At 35.5% G+C, this 19,623-nt stretch overlaps 1 protein-coding gene and 1 long non-coding RNA gene across 2 annotated transcripts; both read right to left on the bottom strand.

Annotated features, from left to right (window-relative positions):
• Window positions 1-2,379: 2,379 nt before the first annotated feature.
• LOC119685164 lies at window positions 2,380-4,543 on the bottom strand. The gene is made up of 2 exons (XM_038099380.1): window positions 3,850-4,543; window positions 2,380-3,796 (listed from the first exon to the last, which is right to left on the bottom strand). The coding sequence occupies exons 1-2, from the start codon at window positions 4,207-4,209 to the stop codon at window positions 2,597-2,599; spliced, it is 1,560 nt and encodes a 519-aa protein (XP_037955308.1). The 5' UTR covers window positions 4,210-4,543; the 3' UTR covers window positions 2,380-2,596.
• A 5,706-nt stretch (window positions 4,544-10,249) lies between these two features.
• Window positions 10,250-10,792, bottom strand: LOC119675250. The gene is made up of 3 exons (XR_005252222.1): window positions 10,619-10,792; window positions 10,402-10,556; window positions 10,250-10,291 (listed from the first exon to the last, which is right to left on the bottom strand). It is a non-coding gene; the product is annotated as an uncharacterized LOC119675250 (long non-coding RNA).
• Between the last annotated feature and the right edge of the window lie 8,831 nt (window positions 10,793-19,623).

Genomic DNA, 19,623 nt, shown 5'->3' on the forward strand with positions numbered 1-19,623 from the left:
AACATACATCATACTCCTCTCTTCCATTTAGGTTTACAACGCAAGCAAAGCTGCCCAGATTTAATCTATTAAATTTATATAACTATACCATATATAAAAAAAATTAAATTATACGTTGCGTTTATTACAAACATCAAAACCGCCAATAAAAAGTTATATTTCTACTTATTGTAGTAAGTCAATGGTAGCTTTAACTGGCTATTATATATAGTATTTTATATATTAAACAATGGCTATTTTGGTGTTTATTTATAGATGCAAAGTCTGAGAAGAGATATGCTATATACACTGAAATGCCAAAATGTACTCATCCAAAAAATACGAACAATTAGCACTAAAGGGTAGCAAGAAAATAATACTTGTTAAATCAAAGATTTGATTATTTTTATTCAAATTATAAAAATTCGGACTCGATAGCATGCATAATCGAAGTTTTATTAATAAATTCTAAATCATTTAATAATATACAAAATTTTGTATAATGAGGTTAAAGTATCACCTAGTACAAAAACAAAAGCCTTAATGCTACACAATGGTGCGTGATGAATTTCCCCAGCCGGTCTTACTATTTTGACCACTCGGTCCCTACTCACCACGATATTTGCTGAAATAAGAGCACTTTCTGAGAAATTTCGTTGTCTGCTTTGGTTTTTTGACATTAAAAATCCATTTTGAGAAAATGTGAAATGCCAAAGTTGCAATTAGGTGCACAAATATCATACTACTCAAAAAACAGGCGAAATTTAATTTTAATTACAAAAGCATTAAGAGAGGCAATTGTTTTACAAAAATATACGAACTATAACTTATACAAATTTATTTACAGATGAAACGGAAGTGTGTTTTGTCATTATATATTTATAATTATTATTTATAATTATGTAAATCACATTTTAACAAATTTCACAACTGTAAATAATTATATACGTGTTTTAAAAATATATTGTACAATATGTGATTTTGTTTTTTGTTTTTTTTTTTTTTCTTTAAATCATACTGACAAAAGAGCTTGGACATGCAGTTCAATGAATGTGATCTGTATTTTTCGTACCTAATATGTTTGTATTAAAAGTTCCTTAATACTTCTCCAAACTGTGCTACATGCTTTCTTAAGAATTTTAACTAATGGCGGTTTTATGATTATTAATATAGAAACGAGTGGAAGATCCTGTTTGGCATTACTGACACTTCAAATGGGATATTTTATGCCTATTATAGACACTTTTCTGCAAAAATGCATTGCGCTGCATTAATTTAATAGATTAAATTTATTTATAATTTTTATTTAATTAAATAGTTCCTTGTTATTTTTTCAATCATATTAAACATTTTTAAAATAATAATATTGTTTTTTAATAATACTATTGAACGCCCTTTCCTCTCTATTTCCTCTTAACCCAAAAGAAACAAAATTTTGTAAATATAGAAACCAAAAATTACACTTCACTGATTGCTCTTTCGTCTTGATGCAGCAAAACTATCGAAGCATAAGTTCGCAAAACAGAAAATTGTTAACATATAAATCACACAAGCACCCAAACTAGCAATATGAGTAGAAAATATAGCAACAATTTCTATATTATATCACACACATTCTCATATGCACATTCAACGGCTCTTTCGTATGTTTCGAACACTTAAGATCATTGTGTTATACACAGCTTTTGTTTGTTCTACAATTCAAAGCTGATTGTGCTTTTGGCTGGCTACTCAAGCTGGCTACCATGAAATCAAAGGGGTCCACTTTTTTTTCTGCATTCACAATCTGTGTATTATTTGTCTGTGCTTTAACTATACTAGAATTATTATCGTTATTTTATCTTTTAACTGATGACGGACCGTAGGTCAGCATATCTTCCTGTGCGTCCTGAGGTGGACTTAAGGTTTGTTAGGGCGGGGTTGGTTAACATATCGATTTTTATGAATAATTTTAGGGCTCTGTTCTTGATATATTTTTTCGCTAAGCCGATCCTTAGAGCTCTATGTAAAACTGATATAAAAAATCATGCCTATATTTACTCATTAAAATAAAATTAATATATACAATGGATTTTCTAATAACAATAATTTATACTAAATGTAAGATACATTTAGGTTATAAACCACACCGATTTTAATATTGGACAATTCCAGTATGGTAAATAAATAAGTTTTTTTTGCGACATTACACAAAGAGGCACAATTATTCAAAATTTCCTCTCAATTTCTTTTCTTTATCTTCTTTGATCATAACGTTGTCATGATGTGCTCTAACAATTTGCCACTTTAGTTGAAACTCCACAATTATTTAAACAAAATGAAGTAAAAGCTTTATTAATTAATTTCAAATGCAAGTAAATAAATTTCCAAAACCTTCAATAAGCAAACAATTATTTAAAGCATAAAAATAGAAATACAGTTCTAATCTAACTGGGTGCAGGTGCAGCTCGTATAAGAATAATAAAAACAATTTTATGTAACCAATTTAAGTATTTGGTTGCAAGTATAAGTACAAAAAACAATAGATAAAATCTTTGGAATGATTAAAATAAGTTGGAAAATGCTTATCTCATGTTTTTATATTTCTTCTTTTTTTTTTTTAAGAAGCAGAATGATTTTACTTTGGTAGTACATATTGTTCCTGTGATTTTTGGAATAGCGATTTTTTCAACTTATGCCGAAGCTCTCGAGTAGGATGTCTTAAACTGTTTCGCAACGAACTTTTTTTTTCATTAGTCAACTGTTCGATAGCAATGTATTCCGTTTCAGGAATCACAGATTTAAGTTTCATCGTTCGATCTCCAGTGTCAATAATAGACATGTTCAAATCATTTAACTGTTTCTCAAATAAAGGACGTTTGCGCCGCAAACTCTGACGAATGCATGTAACGATATTTCTATTGTTTTCAGACTTCTCCAATGAATTCTTTATTTCTTGATCATCGACTTTATTTTTACTATGAATAAGTTTACGTACAGAATTACGTAGAAAACTCTTTACACTTGTTTGCATATTATCTTCAGTTTTAACACTGCCATTATCATCTGAAGGATTATCAATAATAACAGATTTTTGAGATGGTATTCTACGATATGCACGTACAAAAATAGGCAACTTAAAATTTGTTTCATCTGATTCTGATTCGTATGAGACATCTGCAACTTCCTGGTTCTGTGGTGATTCCATTACTAATTTAACACTAGTTTCTGTATTTTTTACAACAGTTACGATATTTTGATCCGATACATTTTTATTTTGTAAATTAGTTATCGTTCCATCTAGGTTATCCACCTCAGTAACATTTTCTAATACTTGGCTAAAAATATTTTGTCTATCTGGTAAGATTAACGAATGTTGAATTGATTCCACTATTTTTGTATTTTTACGTAATTTTGCTTCATTTATACTGTTCTCTAATTCAAGTTGGTAGCGATCTAACTCTTTTCCAATGTCTAGAGCAGCTTCTTCATTTACTAAACCTATCGACTGTTTATGAACTGAATTAAGTGGCGAAAACACTAGTTTTTCTGCTAGCAATTTACTTGGCGTTAGCTCAGATATTGAAATATTTTTAAAATCAATTCTACAACCAACTGTAGGTTGGAAAGGCAGCTTTATTGTAAGAAAATCTGAGTTTTGGTCAACTAAACCCAGATTTTCGATTCCATTCGATTCATTCTGTTTCTGGAAACAACGTTCAACTTCAAAAGGATTATAAATGGAATTATTATCTTGAGAACGTATATTTAACGCTTCATTCACATAATAGTGTGACTGCCTTAAATCTGACGAAGCTTGAAAATTTTCCCGGCGAACCTTTTGTAAAAATTTATGATAAAAAAATAAATACATAATGTTCTATAGTTTACCTCAAAAGGATTAAATTGTTTTTCTGGCACATTCAAATTCAAAGCACGATTTTCAAAACACGCCCCACTTATTTTTGAGACACGCTTTTTCTTCTTTGGTGGATCACGAATTACCTCAAACGGGTTTCTCTTTTGGTCAGATACTTTATCTTCCTTAATACTATTATTTTCTGTTACATTTGGTATAGATTTGACTTCCAAAATATCTGCCATAAATGGATTACAATTTTGTTTGGTTTGTTCCTTTGGACGCTCACATTCCAATATTTTTGGTATTAAAGCATAGGTACTGGTTGAAGAATATTCATTTCCAACAAAGTGTCCGTCATCTACATTTCCTCTCTTGCGTTTAAAAGACATTTTTTTCTTCAAATTTGTCCTTATTTTCCGAATTTAACGTACCGAACAATTAAAAGATCAAACCGTTTATATAAAAAACCACCACCTGTCGAATTTAAGAACACCGCCAAATTATTTTTATACGTACTGTGTTGATAGTTTAAACCAAAGAACACCATCAGGAAAGGAAAGTGATCATTAACGGATATTTGTACTTAGGCCGTATGCGAGTTCGAGTAAATTATTAGTAAATTGGAGAAATAGTAAATTATGTCAGCATGGCGCAAATGTTGGAATTTACCAAAATTTCGAGTAGGGTAAATTAGATGAAAACTGGGTAAATTAGATGTTACCTTTGTGAAAATTTGATAAGATGTTTAATAAATAAATAAATATATTTAAAAACTTTTGACCAGAAATAATAAGTGCAATAAATAAATAAATAAATATTTACATAAGTGCAGCGTAAAAAATTCCAAGGAAATTTCAATTTACTTTACCTCAATTTACTCGAACTTGCACACGGCCTTAATGCAAAGATAATGTTTTTGTTCACAAATCGAATGTTAAAAATTACATGCTGCGAAATTTTAAAAATTGATTATTATAACTATAAAGGATAATATTCAGAAGTTTTATTAACTTTAATTGATTTCAGGTATGTGTTGTAACGAAGTAAAATGCTTTAACACCGTCAAAAAAAATAAATATAAATACTTATCTGGAATCATTTCCTATCACGCTCGTCTACAGCATACTTCAATAATTGTATGTTCCCATAAATGAACTTCTTAAATATAATTATTATTTAATAAAATTGAAAAAATAAAAAGTACCTGTGGGGCTAATACCATTATAGCTTCACTTTTTGCGTGATTATGGGTTAATGGCTCGAATGCCATAGAGAAGGATGCTTACTTGTGTGCTTTTATACTCTTATCGGACGTGATATTAAAGCATTGCCATCGTACTTTTCGTGTTCTGTGGGTGCCATATCCGCCACAGTACTCCCGTCGTAGAAGATTGCCGGAGGACTGTGATGAAGGCTATTTGTGAGTGTGATCTTCTTTTCGTTTCTGCCGTCTGACTATAATAAACTGTTGCTTAATTAAAACGGGTCTTCTCTAACGAAAGTGACGTTTTTCTTCGTCCTTTTAACTGGTAGTGTGTTATGCTTTGGTTTAGGATCGATTAATAAAATTTACTTCGGTACTGCTAGAATATCTGTATTCTCCAGGAATGCGGGTTTTAAAATTTCGAATAATACTTTCAATTTTTTGTCACATACTTCAATTGTGAATATTCGTTCACTTATTTTGTTCAAAACTTTATACGTTCCTGTATATAGTAATTGTAGCGCCTTTTTGATGTAGCCTGAACGTATGAAAACGTGTGAGTAATTGTCGAGTGGTTTGTGTATGAAAATTGGCGTGTTGCTATGATGTGTTGCTACCGTTGGTCCTACCTCAAGCAAATATTCACGAAATTTGTTTAAGAAGTTTCATGAATTAGGAGGCGTTGTAGGAGTTGGTTGGGAATTATGTTCGAAAAATTGCTCCTATGTCTTCGTAGCCTTAAAAGAACTGATGGGAGTAATTGAAGCTATGCATTTTTCGGCCTTGCCATTACCGCTGTTTTTAGCGTATCTGCTATGCCATTCAGTATTGCATGATAAGGCGTAGGGCAGATTCGCGTGGTTCCTAACAGGTCAGTCACAGCTCTGAACAATTCTGTTTCGAATTGTGTTCCACGGTCTGTTGTTATAACCTTCGGTGCACCAATTCGTGATACCCAGGCTGCGTAGAAATTGATAGCTAATGTGTCTGAGGTCATGTTTTTTAACCTGTCTAGCCATCGCTTAAACCTGTTCATCATAGTTAACACTTATCTATAATGCTGACACTCTGGTAATGTAAATAAATCCACGTAAACATGATCGAATGCCTGATCGGTTTTTACAAATTCTTTGGGCTTTATTCTATTGTACCTATTGACTTTGGATTGCTGACAACCTAGACAACCAAGTGTTTATGCCCTTATGCATTGATGGCCAAACTTATTTTGATCCGAGTTGTCGACCTGTGGATCTGGAACCTGGATGTGCCGAAGAATGCACTTAATTGAGTTCCTATTTGCGAAATGATTTGAGTATAAATGGTCTTAACTGGCCTACCGTAACATCACAGTATGTTTTCAAGTTTGATTGTAAATGTGATTTCTTCAATTATAATTTTGTGTTCGTTTGTTTTAGTTCTTCATGATTTTCTTGGTGCTCGCTTATTCACTCTAGACTGCATGCTTCTGGCACAGCTATTGAATTAATGCGTGAGAGTGTGTCTGCTACTATATTATCTTCATCTGACACATGTACGATCCTGATATATAGTTTAGATGGCATAAATGGCGAGGAGATACCTTGTTGGCTTTCTGCTGAAAAGCGAACGTCAATGGCTTATGATCACTGCGAATGACCAAATAACGCCCTTCAAGCAGATGACGAAAATATCAAACGGATGCGTAAACTTCTAGGAGTTCTCTGTCATAAGTATTGTAATTCCTTCTGCCAATTTAAGCTTGGTGGAGAAGAACGCCAATGGTTCCCACTGGTAATTGACTCACTACTCCAAAACTGATCCAATGCAGAAGAAGAGGTGCTGTTGGTGACAAAAAAACTAGTTGCGTTAACGTTGATATGCTTGCCTTACATACTCGAGGAATGTACTTTCGATAATAATTGACAGCTCCAAAGAATTGATAATTTCATGTACTCTCTTAGGTCGGACATAATTTTGAATGGCTTCCACTTGCTCAGCTCGCTGACAAATAATAACCTAAGATCTACAATTCATCGATAACGAACTTGCATTTGGAAATATTAACGCCCAGATGTGCTTCTTGTAACTTGTCTTCACAGATATCTTCTAAAGCCTTTGGTTTATTGTGGCACGCTGTGTTGAGCGTAGCTCTTTCAGAAATTTGACCCAAGAACGGTATTGGGTATTTGCCTAGTTTAATATGTGAATTTAGCCTGCGAAAGTCTCCACCCGTTCTCCAACCGCCCGTTTTCTTTTTCACTAGATGAACGGGACTGGACTGACGACAAGATGGTCATATTTATCGTTGTCAGCGAATCAATTAACTATTTTTTCTTTATGTATAATCTGTGATGGATGATTTTACGTCGACTATGATGAAGCTTCAACAAAAATCACTGCGAAGACCTAGGTCAAGTTTCAAACTTTTGATTCCAAATGTGTTTATTGCTGTATTGTTCACCGCGAATAAATTGTCGTCTTCACTTGTAATTGGATCTGGCCTTTTATTGACGAGACTTACTGGCACAACTGAAACAACCGAACCTGTGTCGATTAGGGAGTTCAATTTGTTTAGTCGGTCAAAGACGTTGAGATGGATCTCGATTATGCAGTTGGGAGGTGAGTTATCGCATGCCGCAATAATATTTTTAGTTTTCCGCTGTAAGGGTTGCGCTGTGATTTCCAGCTGGTTTACTGAATTCACTGTCTGCGATTTCTCCTCTCGTGACGACGGTCCGAACTTCTAATACGATTGCTAGATTTTAATTGCATCGTTTACTCACCCAAACTGCATGTAATCTACTGTACTGCTGTTTCTAATGACAGTACTCGCGATTCTAACGGCGATGACGATTGATTTAAATGAGTGCCAGTTGTTGAAGTTGTAGCCATTACGAATTATGGAGTTGGTAGGTTGTCCATGATGCGGTCAGCTGATTCGGACATAATGCATCTAATGTTGCTAAGCAAGCGTTGTGACCAAAGAGTTGTAAGTGCACCTTCAGAGATGTTGGTACTAGCTAGATTGCGCATGTCACAAAGCAATTGCGACGGTCGCTTGTCTGACAGTTCTAAGATTGTAAGCAGTTTGATAAGTTGTTTTTGCTTTGATTCACCAAAGCGTCGGATGAATTCTTTTTTTAATGTTGTGTATTTGTCAGAGACTAGAGGCTTCTTTGCGATGTCAGCTATTTGGATAAGGGTATTTGCGTGGAGTGCCCTAATACCTTCACCTTTTGCGTGGTTGTCGATTGACGGCCCGAATGCCAAAGAGAACGATGCTTACTTGTATGCTTTTATACCACTGTTACACGTGATGTTAAAGCCTTGCCATCGTCCTATTCGTGTTCTGTGGCTGCCATATCCGCCACATACCCTAGCATTACTACTTCACGCAAGTTACTAAGAATTATTTAAACTAAAAGTTAAATTTTGTTTATTTAAATAATTTTACTAAATTATTACTAAAATTTTATTTTCTTTAGTTAAATAATTTTATTTATCTAAATAAATTTGATTCACTTAAATTGCCACCTACTTCAAAGCTACGTTCAGTAATCCAAAACAGCAAAATGGCAACGTAGCACAGAGCAGCTCTACTCGAAATGTTATAATAAAGAAAGTCTCAATAACAGAGATTAAAAATATTATTAAAAATAAAATTAAAGCAAAAAAATCACCGGGATATGATAATATTACAGGAAAGATTCTGACTGAGCTGCCTCAACAAAAACTTGTATATATGAGAAATGTGTTTAATTGCGCTCTTCACCTTAAATATTTTCCAAAAGTATGGAAAGTAGCAGACGTAATAACTATACCCAACCCAAATAAAGACATAACTATAGCAAAATCATACAGACCAATTAGTCTATTACCAGTTATGTCAAAATTGTTTGAAAAAATAATTTTATCAAGACTAGAACCGATTGTCCTCAAAGAAAAACTTATACCTGATCATCAATTCAGCTTTCGGAAAAAGTATTCGACTATACAACAAGTTCACAGAGTTGTTAATAAAATAACAAGTGATATTGACACAAAACAATTTTCCTCGGCGATATACCTTGATGTCGCAAAGGCTTTCGACAGCGTTAGTTACAAAATAGATACTTTTATGAATGAAAGTTGGTGTGCCCCAAGGAAGCCTATTGGGTCCATTACTCTACTTGCTATACACGGCTGATGTCCCGATACCTTCTGATCCTCAAAGTTTGATAGCAACTTTTGCAGACGTTTCAGCACTAATTGCAGCTAATATAAATTTTAACAAACTTTTAACAAACAGAAAACTTGCAGAATTACTTAAACGCTTGAATGGTTCGACAAATGAGGAGTTCAAATAAATACAAGCAAAACGGTTCATGTTATCTACACGAATAAAAAACAGGGTTCAGAAAAACACTGTGCTGTGCACAAAAATGCAAAACACCACGCACAAATGTTGTGCGATTCTAAATAAAATTTCACACCACAAATGTGGTGTGCGAAAATTTTTGTGCACATCTTAAGTGCCACATCCCAGTAGGGACCGTCATGCTGCTATCTTACCTTACATCATGCTTACTTTTCGCCGGTCATCATGACGAGTTCCTTTCCGAATTCCCATGACTTTTATTAGCAGTTGGCCGCCAAAATCATGCATGACTTGGTAAAGTGCAAAAGGTATGCGGCACGAAATACGGAATTGACATTCGTAAAACTTCGTTTACGAATCCAAATGCACTTTACGATGGAAGCATGTTGTAAGCATGACAAAGTAAACTAAATCGTCATGGGCGATGCTTGTGCACGCAAAATATGAGGTGATCATTTTCTGCTATACGACCTGCTTCCAAAGAAGGTGGTCACCTTCTTTTGTAGCTTACGAAGTCAGTAGGTTGTAAGGATGTTAAATGCATGCTCTTGCATTTTACATATATTTATTCTAAAATAAATTTTTATAAAAAAAATAAAACAATATATTTTTTTGTTTTAATTTATTAGAAAAATAAATAAACATTACAAAAACAATAGATTATAAATTTTTTTGGTTTAAATTTTTTTTTAAATATAAATATTATTAATTTTTTTTGTTTTAATTTTTTCTTTAATATAAATAAATAAAAATTACAATATTATAAATTATAATTTTTTTTGTTTTAATTTTTTTTAATTTTTTTTTAATATAAATAAATAAAATTAACAAAAACAATATTTATTGATATTATAATTATAGATTTTAATTTGATTCGATGTAAGTTTTTTTTTATTCCCTCCGGTTGAATAATGGATTTTATTAATTTAGCCTAAATGGTTTCAAAAAGAAAAAAATTTATAAATCGAACGAAGTAATTCAATTAAAATATAATCAAAAGTTTTGTATATTTAGTTTTTGATTGTATGAAATATAACTTACATATTGAGCACTTTTAGTTGCACAAAGTGCGTCCATATTCCCCAATTCTTCAAACGTCTTGATGGGAAAGCAGTTATCAGAAACTGCTGTATCGCTTCTCTTTTCCATCATGTTCATGAGTGTGTGGAATTTTGCTATAACGTCAATGTTACTTTCTGTAAAAAAAAGGGATTCTCATAAATAATTTTATTTTATTTAGTAAAATTAGTAATGTTACCTTTTACTAATTTCAACTCCTTGAGTATCGCGTCCTGATTTTGAGAAATTGAGAAATAATAACTAACAACTTAAATTAAAATATAAACAAATAATTAAATAATAACAATTATTATTAAAATAATAAATAAATATTCCAGTAAATAAACTGGAAACAGCAACAGAACTGTAGACTGAAACAGAAATAATAAATATAGTTTTTAAAAAACACGCCAGGTATATAAAGCGCAATCAAAAAAATGTTTTCAATTTAAATTTCAACTTACACTGGAATTCCGAAGGAAAAACAATAATTAATATTGTTAAACACAAATTCACAATATATTATAAATTTCTTTTGTTTATTCGTTTATAATATTCGTTTATTAATTTATTAAATTTAATAAATTTAGCAATACACCAAAAATTCACAAAATCGATCCGCACCGAAAAATTAAACGCTCCGCACTTAAATGTACACGAATACTGAGCATGCTCGAATAATTGTATAGAAATTTCCTTAAGGAATACAACAACAACAAATATGACAAAAAAATATCTGTCGTTCGGTTAATTTCACGAAGAGTAAGGGTTTTTTTTTTCGCTAGCCGCATGACATGATACATTACCAGTACATTCTTTTAGTATGATGACTTCTCACATTCCTTTGTAAACATGATGTCATGCATACCTTTTTCATGTGCTTACCAAACGGACTACTGGGATCTTGTGTACACAAACAAAACGCACATTTCACACGAATGTGGTGGAGTTAAATAAAACTCGCACACGCAAACGTTGTTATGTAAAAGTTATTTCGCACAGCACATTGTGTGTGAGGCAGCCAGCTTACCTTCGCACACAACGTGTGCAGAAAAGAATACGAGGAGCACATTTTGTGTGGAGACTCGAAAATAAAAATGCACCCAAATGTGCGGAGACGAAATGTCTACTGCACATTTGTGTGAAATGATGATTTAAAAGCGCACAATATTATGACAAATATCGCAGCAAAATAGTACGTAAAATATTTTATTGAAGAAATGATTTTGTATTTATATTTTAATTTTGAATTTATTATTAGATTTACATTTAATGCTTATATTACTTATTATTTTAAGGTTTATTAATTTAAAACATGGGAATAAAGTTAATTTCACAATGTACTTGAAAACTTTGTTATAATATAAAATATAAATAGTTTATGATATATGAGTTAAATAGGTACATGAATTTAATAGAGAAAGAGTATTTGTTTCGAAATGTTATAAGTAAACAGGATCAGTTCTACGGATCGTACTTTGAAAAAATTAAATATATCAATTTTTGACTACTTCATAAAAATTTATTAATAGTAAGTTATACACTAGGATTCGTTAGTAAGGTTAAAAAAGCAAATTAAATATTTTTTACAACAACTTAAATTAATTTTGTTATTAGATTTCACTTAATTTTTTATCTTTGATTACTTAAATTAGCTTAAATTTAGCTTAAATTTAACGAAGTTATTGAAATAATTTAATAATTTAATATCTTAATTTCTTATTAAAAAATATTTATTTTTATTACATATTTTTTTAAATAAATTTAATTTAATTTAATCTTATTAATAACATTGCTGAAGTATTTTTTCACTTAAATTATATCTCTGCTTACTTAGCACAGTAGTAAGGGCGCTAAAATCCTGCTACCTGTTCAAGAAAACATTTTCCTAATCTTTCGCGTTTTTTAATGAATGTTAGATACTCTACCTATGTGAATACATATTTCTGGAGAAGAAAAATATCTATTTGTGGCCCTCCCGTATTATCTTTTTTAAACTGTTGCAAATTTCTTTAAACAAATACACCAATACTAATACCTGCTACCTGCTCAAGAAAATATTTTCTTAATCTTTCGCGTTTTTTAATGAATGTTAGATACTCTACCTAAGTCAATACATATTTTTTGGGAATAAAAAAATTTTCCTAATATATGTTTTTATTTCTTTTAAACTGGTGCAAAACTTACCAAACAAATACTTTAGGTTCACTTACTAAATTTGCATTTAAAAATACACAAAATTTGGGAAGTAAAATACAAAAAAAATAATATTTTAATTTAAAATACAAATAAGGTTAAGACAGTTATAATTTTTAGTCAACTTTATAAATATTTAACAAAAATAATTATTTTAAATATTTGTTAATTTATTCAATTTTTAACATAAGTTATGATCCCAAAGAACGTAAATATCAATTTTTTCAAAATTTGCAACAAAATAATATTTTCTATTTCAAACACAATTGTGGAGTTCCCGTAATTTTTTTCTACCCTTGGGTGCAAGCGCAAAATCGCACATTTGTGCATGTTTGTGCAAAAGCACTTTTGTGCATATTTGTGCAATCGTAATATGAGCAGCACATTCGTGTTGACAGAGAGTTTTTTGTCTCACAGTGCGGTGCGAGCATAAAATTTCCTCGGACATCTGATTATGCACATTTTTATAAGTCAGTCACACAGCACAAATGTTTTTTTTTTTAAGCTATACGAGCTAAGGGATGTGGAATCTTCAAAAGATACTGGTAGCCCGTACTACCAGCATGCACGATTCGCAACCAACACTTACTCTTTTGCTTGATATTTGCGCCTACGTACTAATCCTCATCCTAACACCGTGTCTCTTCTAACCATAAATCCCTCCGGAACCACCTTTAAGCATTACTTCGGAGGGTGGTGATTCAGCGGTTGCTGTCATCTCTTACTGCTCTTCTAGTTCTCTCTGCTGCTCTCTGTTCTTCTGTGATTTCTTTCGCAAAAATACACACCAGGTTCCAGATTTCTGTTGACTTTAATATCAGTTGGATGATGTTATCAGGTGTGACCTGCTCTCTGGTTGCTCTTGCCAAGGAGCTGCGGTGGCTCTCATATCTCGGGCAATCAAAGAACACATGTTCTTTTGTATATGGACATGCTGGGCACGTGTCGTCTTCATCATGTTTGAACTTAAAAAGATATGCTCTGAAGCAGCCGTGTCCAGTTAACATCTGGGTTAGGTAGTATTTCACCTGCCCATGCTTTCTGTTGGTCCAATCACTTATCTTCGGAATGAGCCTATGCGTCCATCTTCCTTTTGTGGATATATCCCAACTCTGTTGCCACTTATTCAATGCTTCTTCATTGAGCTGATTGAAGTTTGTAACCCCAATTCTTTTTGCCGCATGCTTTTCCTTTTCAATTTCTGCTTCCTGCTGTAGTGGCATCATTCCGGCAATAACCATGGCCGCGTCAGTAGATACTGTATGGAATGCGGAAACAACTCTGAGAGCGCATCTTCTGTAGGCTGCGTCTACTCCTGATCTGTACGTCTTTTTATTCATTGCATCTGCCCATATGGGAGCCGCATATATAGCAATAAACTTAACTACATTTGTGAGTAACTGCTTCTTCTGTTGTCTAGATCCACCTATATTGGGCATTATTCGCGATAGTGCACACGTTGTTTTCGCACATTTTGCAGCAACATATCGTAAATGCTCTTTGAAGGTGAGTCTATTGTCAATCATTACTCTAAGATACTTGATTGCTTGTTTTGATGTGACTCGCTCATTGCCAACAGTTATTGTAATGTACTCAATCTTTTTCCTGCTGCTTACAAGAAGGACTTCAGTTTTATGATCAGCAAGTTTGAGGCCTACACTTGTGATCCAGCTCCTTACCATAGCGACCGCTTCGTTGCATGTTGATTGTATCTTTTCTATATGTTTCCCTTTAACCACCAGCGCGATGTCATCAGTAAGTCCAATTATTTCTGCGCCTTCTGGGAGCTCAAGTCTCAGCACTCCGTCATACATAATGTTCCACAATATTGGACCCAGTACCGAGCCCTGTGGTACCCCTGCTGTTACTTGGTATGACTTTGTGCCTCTGTCTGTGTAATACAAAAGCACTCTCTCTTTAAAATAGTCAACGATTAATTCTACTAGGTACTTTGGAACGTCTTTCCCTTGAAGTGCTGCTAGAACAGTGTCCCAGTCCGCTGAGTTAAATGCGTTTTTAACGTCTAATGTAATGATGACACAGTATTCTTTGTCTCCTTCGAGCCAACGGTCTCCTTTAATGGCATCTTTTGCTATGGCTATGACTGCTTCCACGGCCTCTATTGTGGAGCGTGCCTTCCGAAAACCAAATTGTCTATCTGATAAACCATTGCCATTCAAGGCTTCTTCTAGTCTTCGGCTAATTATCTTTTCCAAAAGTTTACCGGCCGTATCAATCATACATAGCGGGCGGTAGCCTGATGCATCTTGTACGTTATTGCCCTTTGGTATAAGCACCAACCTTTGTATTTTCCATATCTGGGGGAATGTTCTCTCCTTTATACATGCATTGAACACTTCCCTGAATGAATCAGCGTTGATTTCTGTGGCTATCTTTAGTGCCAGATTTGGTATTCCATCTACTCCAGGTGCTTTGGTTAGTTTCAAACCTTTGCATACCACTTCCAATTCTTGCCTGCTAACCTCAGATATTTCATTCTGTGGCTCACTATCTTGTACTGTATAGGTTATATCAGTTCTCTGCGGGAAGAGACCTTCAACTATTGCTTGTAGCTTAGCTGCGTTTGTGGTAACTAGTGGACGGTAGCTATATAATTTTTTCATAACCACTTTATATCCTAGTCCCCAGGGGTTAATCTCGACCTCTTCACACATTTCCTTGAAGCATCTTGCCTTGCTGTTCCATATCGCCTTTTTTAGGTCAGTTTTCGATGTTTTATAGGCTTCTTGGTGCGCTATAAAATTTTCGCGACACCTTGCTCTTTGATATAGTTCGGAAATTTGGTCAGTCCACCAATACACATGTTGTCTGCCATTCCGCCGGCCTTTCTTTGCCATAGATGCGTTACATGAATTTGTTATGCAGCGCATCAGTTGTATTGCTTTATCATTCGCACTGCCAGTTAGGTGGATGTCGTCCATTGAGAGCTTAAAAGCTTCTTTGTCCAAAGTTAACTCCTTCCATAGCGGATTTAGAGTGGCTACCGCAGGAATGGTTCTTGCTGCGCGGTCATGTATTTCGAATATGATAGCTTGGTGGTCACTATGTGTGTAGATATCTGACACTTGCCACTCAGTTGACTTAGCTAGTGGATCGCTGATAAATGTCAAATCAATCTTAGAGCTTCTACCGTTCCTTGTGAATGTATCCTTTTGGCCGCAGTTCAGTAATACTACATCCAGGGTGGCCAATGCTTCTAGTAGGCACTCTCCCCTGGGGTTTGTCAATGTTGAGCCCCATTCAATGGCCCAGGCATTGAAGTCACCGGCAATCACACTTACTTACTTACTTACTTAGTTGGCCATTACAGACTTGTGTCGTCCTTGGTCGCGTCGAGTAGCCTCCGCCAGTCAGCCCGATTATTTGCTTTCTGACGCCAGTTGGTAGTACCAAGCGCCCCCAAATCGTTGGTCACCTGGTCCTTCCACCGAAGATGCGGACGTCCTCTACCGCGTTTTCCACCTGCGGGTACCAAATCAAATATCTTTCTAGCCGGAGCACTTTCTTCCATTCGCACGACATGACCAAGCCAGCGTAGCCGCTGAATTTTTATACGCTTAACTATGTCAATGTCGCGGTATAGCTCATCGTTCCATCTAATTCGATACTCGTCGCCAACGCGTAAGGGACCATAGATCTTCCGAAGAATTTTTCTCTCGAATGCTCCTAACTCCTTCTCATCACTGTTGGTAATTGTCCAAGCTTCTGCACCATACTGCAGGACAGGCATTATAAGGGATTTGTAGAGCGTGATTTTTGTTTGTCGAAAGAGGGCTTTATTTCTCAATTGCTTACTTAGCCCGAAGTAACATTTGTTGGCAAGAGTAATTCTTCGTTGAATCTCTAGGCTGACGTCATTTTTGGTGTTTAAGCTGGTTCCTAAATAAATAAAGTCTTTCACAACTTCGAACTTATAATTGTCAACAGTGACGTAGGTCCCACGACGCTCAGGAGATTTGTTTGTTGACAGAAAGTACTTTGTTTTGTTCTCATTTACCACAAGACCCATTTGCTTTGCTTGTTTTTCTAAGTTGGAAAATGCCACACTAACCACGCGGGTGTTCAGACCAATGATATCAATGTCGTCGGCATACGTAAGCAGCATTACACTTTTGTAGAATATTGTGCCAGTACGGTTTAAATCTGCTGCTCGAATTATCGTTTCCAACGTTAGGTTAAAGTAGTCACACGACAAGGAGTCACCCTGTCTGAAACCTGATTTGGTATCAAACGGCTCGGAGAGGTTCTTTCCAATTCTAACGGAGCTGGTGGTGTTGCTCAACGTCATTTTACATAGCCGTATAAGTTTTGCTGGGATACCAAATTCAGACATAGCGGCATAGAGTGTGCTTCTAGTCGTAGTGTCAAAAGCAGCTTTGAAGTCCACAAATAGGTGGTGTGTGTCGATTTGTTTTTCTTGAGTCTTCTCCAGGATTTGACGCATTGTGAATATCTGGTTTAGAGTGGATTTGCCAGGTCTGAAGCCACACTGATAAGGTCCAATCAGTTGGTTGACGATTGGCTTCAATCTTTCACAAAGTACGTTTGACAGAACCTTACCATATTTGTGATATTTAAAAGACTGATCCCGCGGTAGTTGGCGCAGTTTGCAGGATCACCTTTTTTGTGGATTGGGCAAAGCACACTTAAATTCCAATCGTTTGGCATTCATCCGACCAAATGTTGCGAATTAGCTGTAGCATGCATTTTGATAGCTCTTCGCCACCAGCTTTAAACAGCTCAGCCGGTAAACCATCGGCGCCTGCAGCTTTGTTGTTTTTGAGCCGCGTTATAGCTGTTTTAACTTCATTATGATCGGGAGGCGGGACGATTATTTCATCGTCAACGATTGAAAATTCGGGGTCATCTTCGCTTTCAGTCACATTGCTACTACCGCCATTTAGTAGTTTCGAGAAGTGATCCCTCCAAATATTAAGCATGCTTTGGACATCTATCACCAGATTACCGTTTTCATCTTTGCAGGAATTAGCTCCGGGTTTATAACCATTTGTCAGGCTTTTAATTTTTTAATAGAATTTTCGAGCCATATTCCTGTCGCCCAGCTTCTCAAGCTCTTCGTACTCACGTCTTTCTGTTTCCTTCTTTTTTCGCCTGAAAAGACGTTTCTCTTCCCTTCTCTTTTGCCGATATCGCTCTTTAACAGCGCGCGTCGCAACTGACCGCAGGGTGGCTTGATATGCTGCGTCTTTCTCTGCGGTAGCATTGCGACACTCTTGGTCGTACCAGCTGTTCTTTGTATACGGTGATAGCCGATCACCTCTTCTGCAGCGGTACGCATAGAGTTAGAGATGTGGTTCCATTGCGCGCATATATCGGCTTCTTCAGATGAGTTTTCCAGATATTGGGAGAGTCGAGTAGCGAAGTCATAAGCTGTCTGTTGTGATTGCAGCTTTTCGACGTCTAGCTTTCGCTGTGCTTGTTCACGTACCTTTTTCATCGCACATAAACGTGTGCGGATCTTGGCTGCAACAAGGTAATGATCCGAGTCGATGTTGGCTCCACGGATAGTACGTACATCCAAGACACTGGAAGCATGCCTTCCGTCTATCACAACGTGATCAATTTGAGATCTTGTGTTTTAATCAGGTGACAGCCATGTTGCCTTATGTATGTTGAGATGCTGGAATCTGGTACTACTAACCACCATGTTTCTAGCCGCGGCGAAATCAATCAGCCTTCTTCCATTATCAGAAGTTTTCGTGTGAAGGCTGAACTTTCCGACAGTAGCACCAAAGATACCTTCTTTACCCACCTTTGCGTTGAAGTCTCCAACAACTATTTTGATGTCATGATGGGGACTGCGTTCATATGCTTGTTCAAGTTGTTCATAGAAAATTTCCTTGGTGTCGTCATCTTTATCTTCCGTCGGGGCGTGCGCACATATTAGAGTGATAAAGAAAAATTTTGCCTTAATCCGGATTTTTGCGAGCCTTTCGTTTATTGGTGTAAACGTTGAGACCAAATTTCTCAGCTTTTGGCCTACCGCAAATCCGACTCCAAACTCGTGCTTTGTTGCATGGCAGCTGTAGTAGATGTCACAATGATCTCGTTTAGAGCATCCTTGTCCCGTCCATCGCGTTTCCTGGAGAGCGGTAATGTCAACCTTATATTCCTTGAGGACATTAACCAGCTGTATAGATGCACCTTCTCTGTAAAGAGTTCGGACATTCCAGGTGCATATTTTTAAATCGTGTTCCTTAATATGTTTGCGTTTGTCGTCATCAGTAGATCGTTTCCTTATCCGAGGCTGCCTCTTCGTTTGCATTGAAAGGATTTTTTTAAATGGTGGGTTCCAAGCCCGACGCAAAACCTCATATATCCCTGAGGTGGATTTCGCTGCACACATTAGTTCACTACGCACGGATGATTGTAGCTATCCAGAGGGGCCACGTGGAGGCTGTGTGTCAACTTGGAGAGAACAGTGACAAGGATCGCGCTGGCATTTACCATGTTAAATGCAATCAGACACTTTACCTTGTATGTTCAATCCCATCCCCCCAACCGGCAATCACTATCGGCTTCATATTTTTAGCGTCGCTAACAATATTGTCCAGTCTTTGTTTGTATTCTTCGATTGATAGACTGGGGGGTAAATAACAGCTGAAAAACGTTATTCCATTCACTGTACTTGTTACGTATGCTTCCCCTCCGTCGTAGACCTTCTCTAGTGGAAATTTACCACATGTCATATGGATGCCTTGTTGCACTTGCTGGTAGCCCAGCAGTGATTGTCTAGTGTACTATAATGTTCGCTCATTATAGCTAGATCTATTCTTAATTCGCGTACAGTCTGCTTTAACAGATCCTGTGCCGCTTCACAGTGGTTTAAGTTCAGCTGTAAAACTTTCATCTTTTTTTATTTAGTATCCTCCGGCGGGCAGTCAAGTAGTGGGGACATTTAGGTTCTCCCGCAATATGGTTAGCGTCAATATTTGTGTCAGTTCTACAAAGTAGCACAAATGTGTG

The sequence above is a fragment of the Teleopsis dalmanni genome, chromosome 2, assembly GCF_002237135.1.
Source record: "Teleopsis dalmanni isolate 2A chromosome 2, ASM223713v2, whole genome shotgun sequence".
NCBI lineage: Eukaryota > Metazoa > Arthropoda > Insecta > Diptera > Diopsidae > Teleopsis > Teleopsis dalmanni.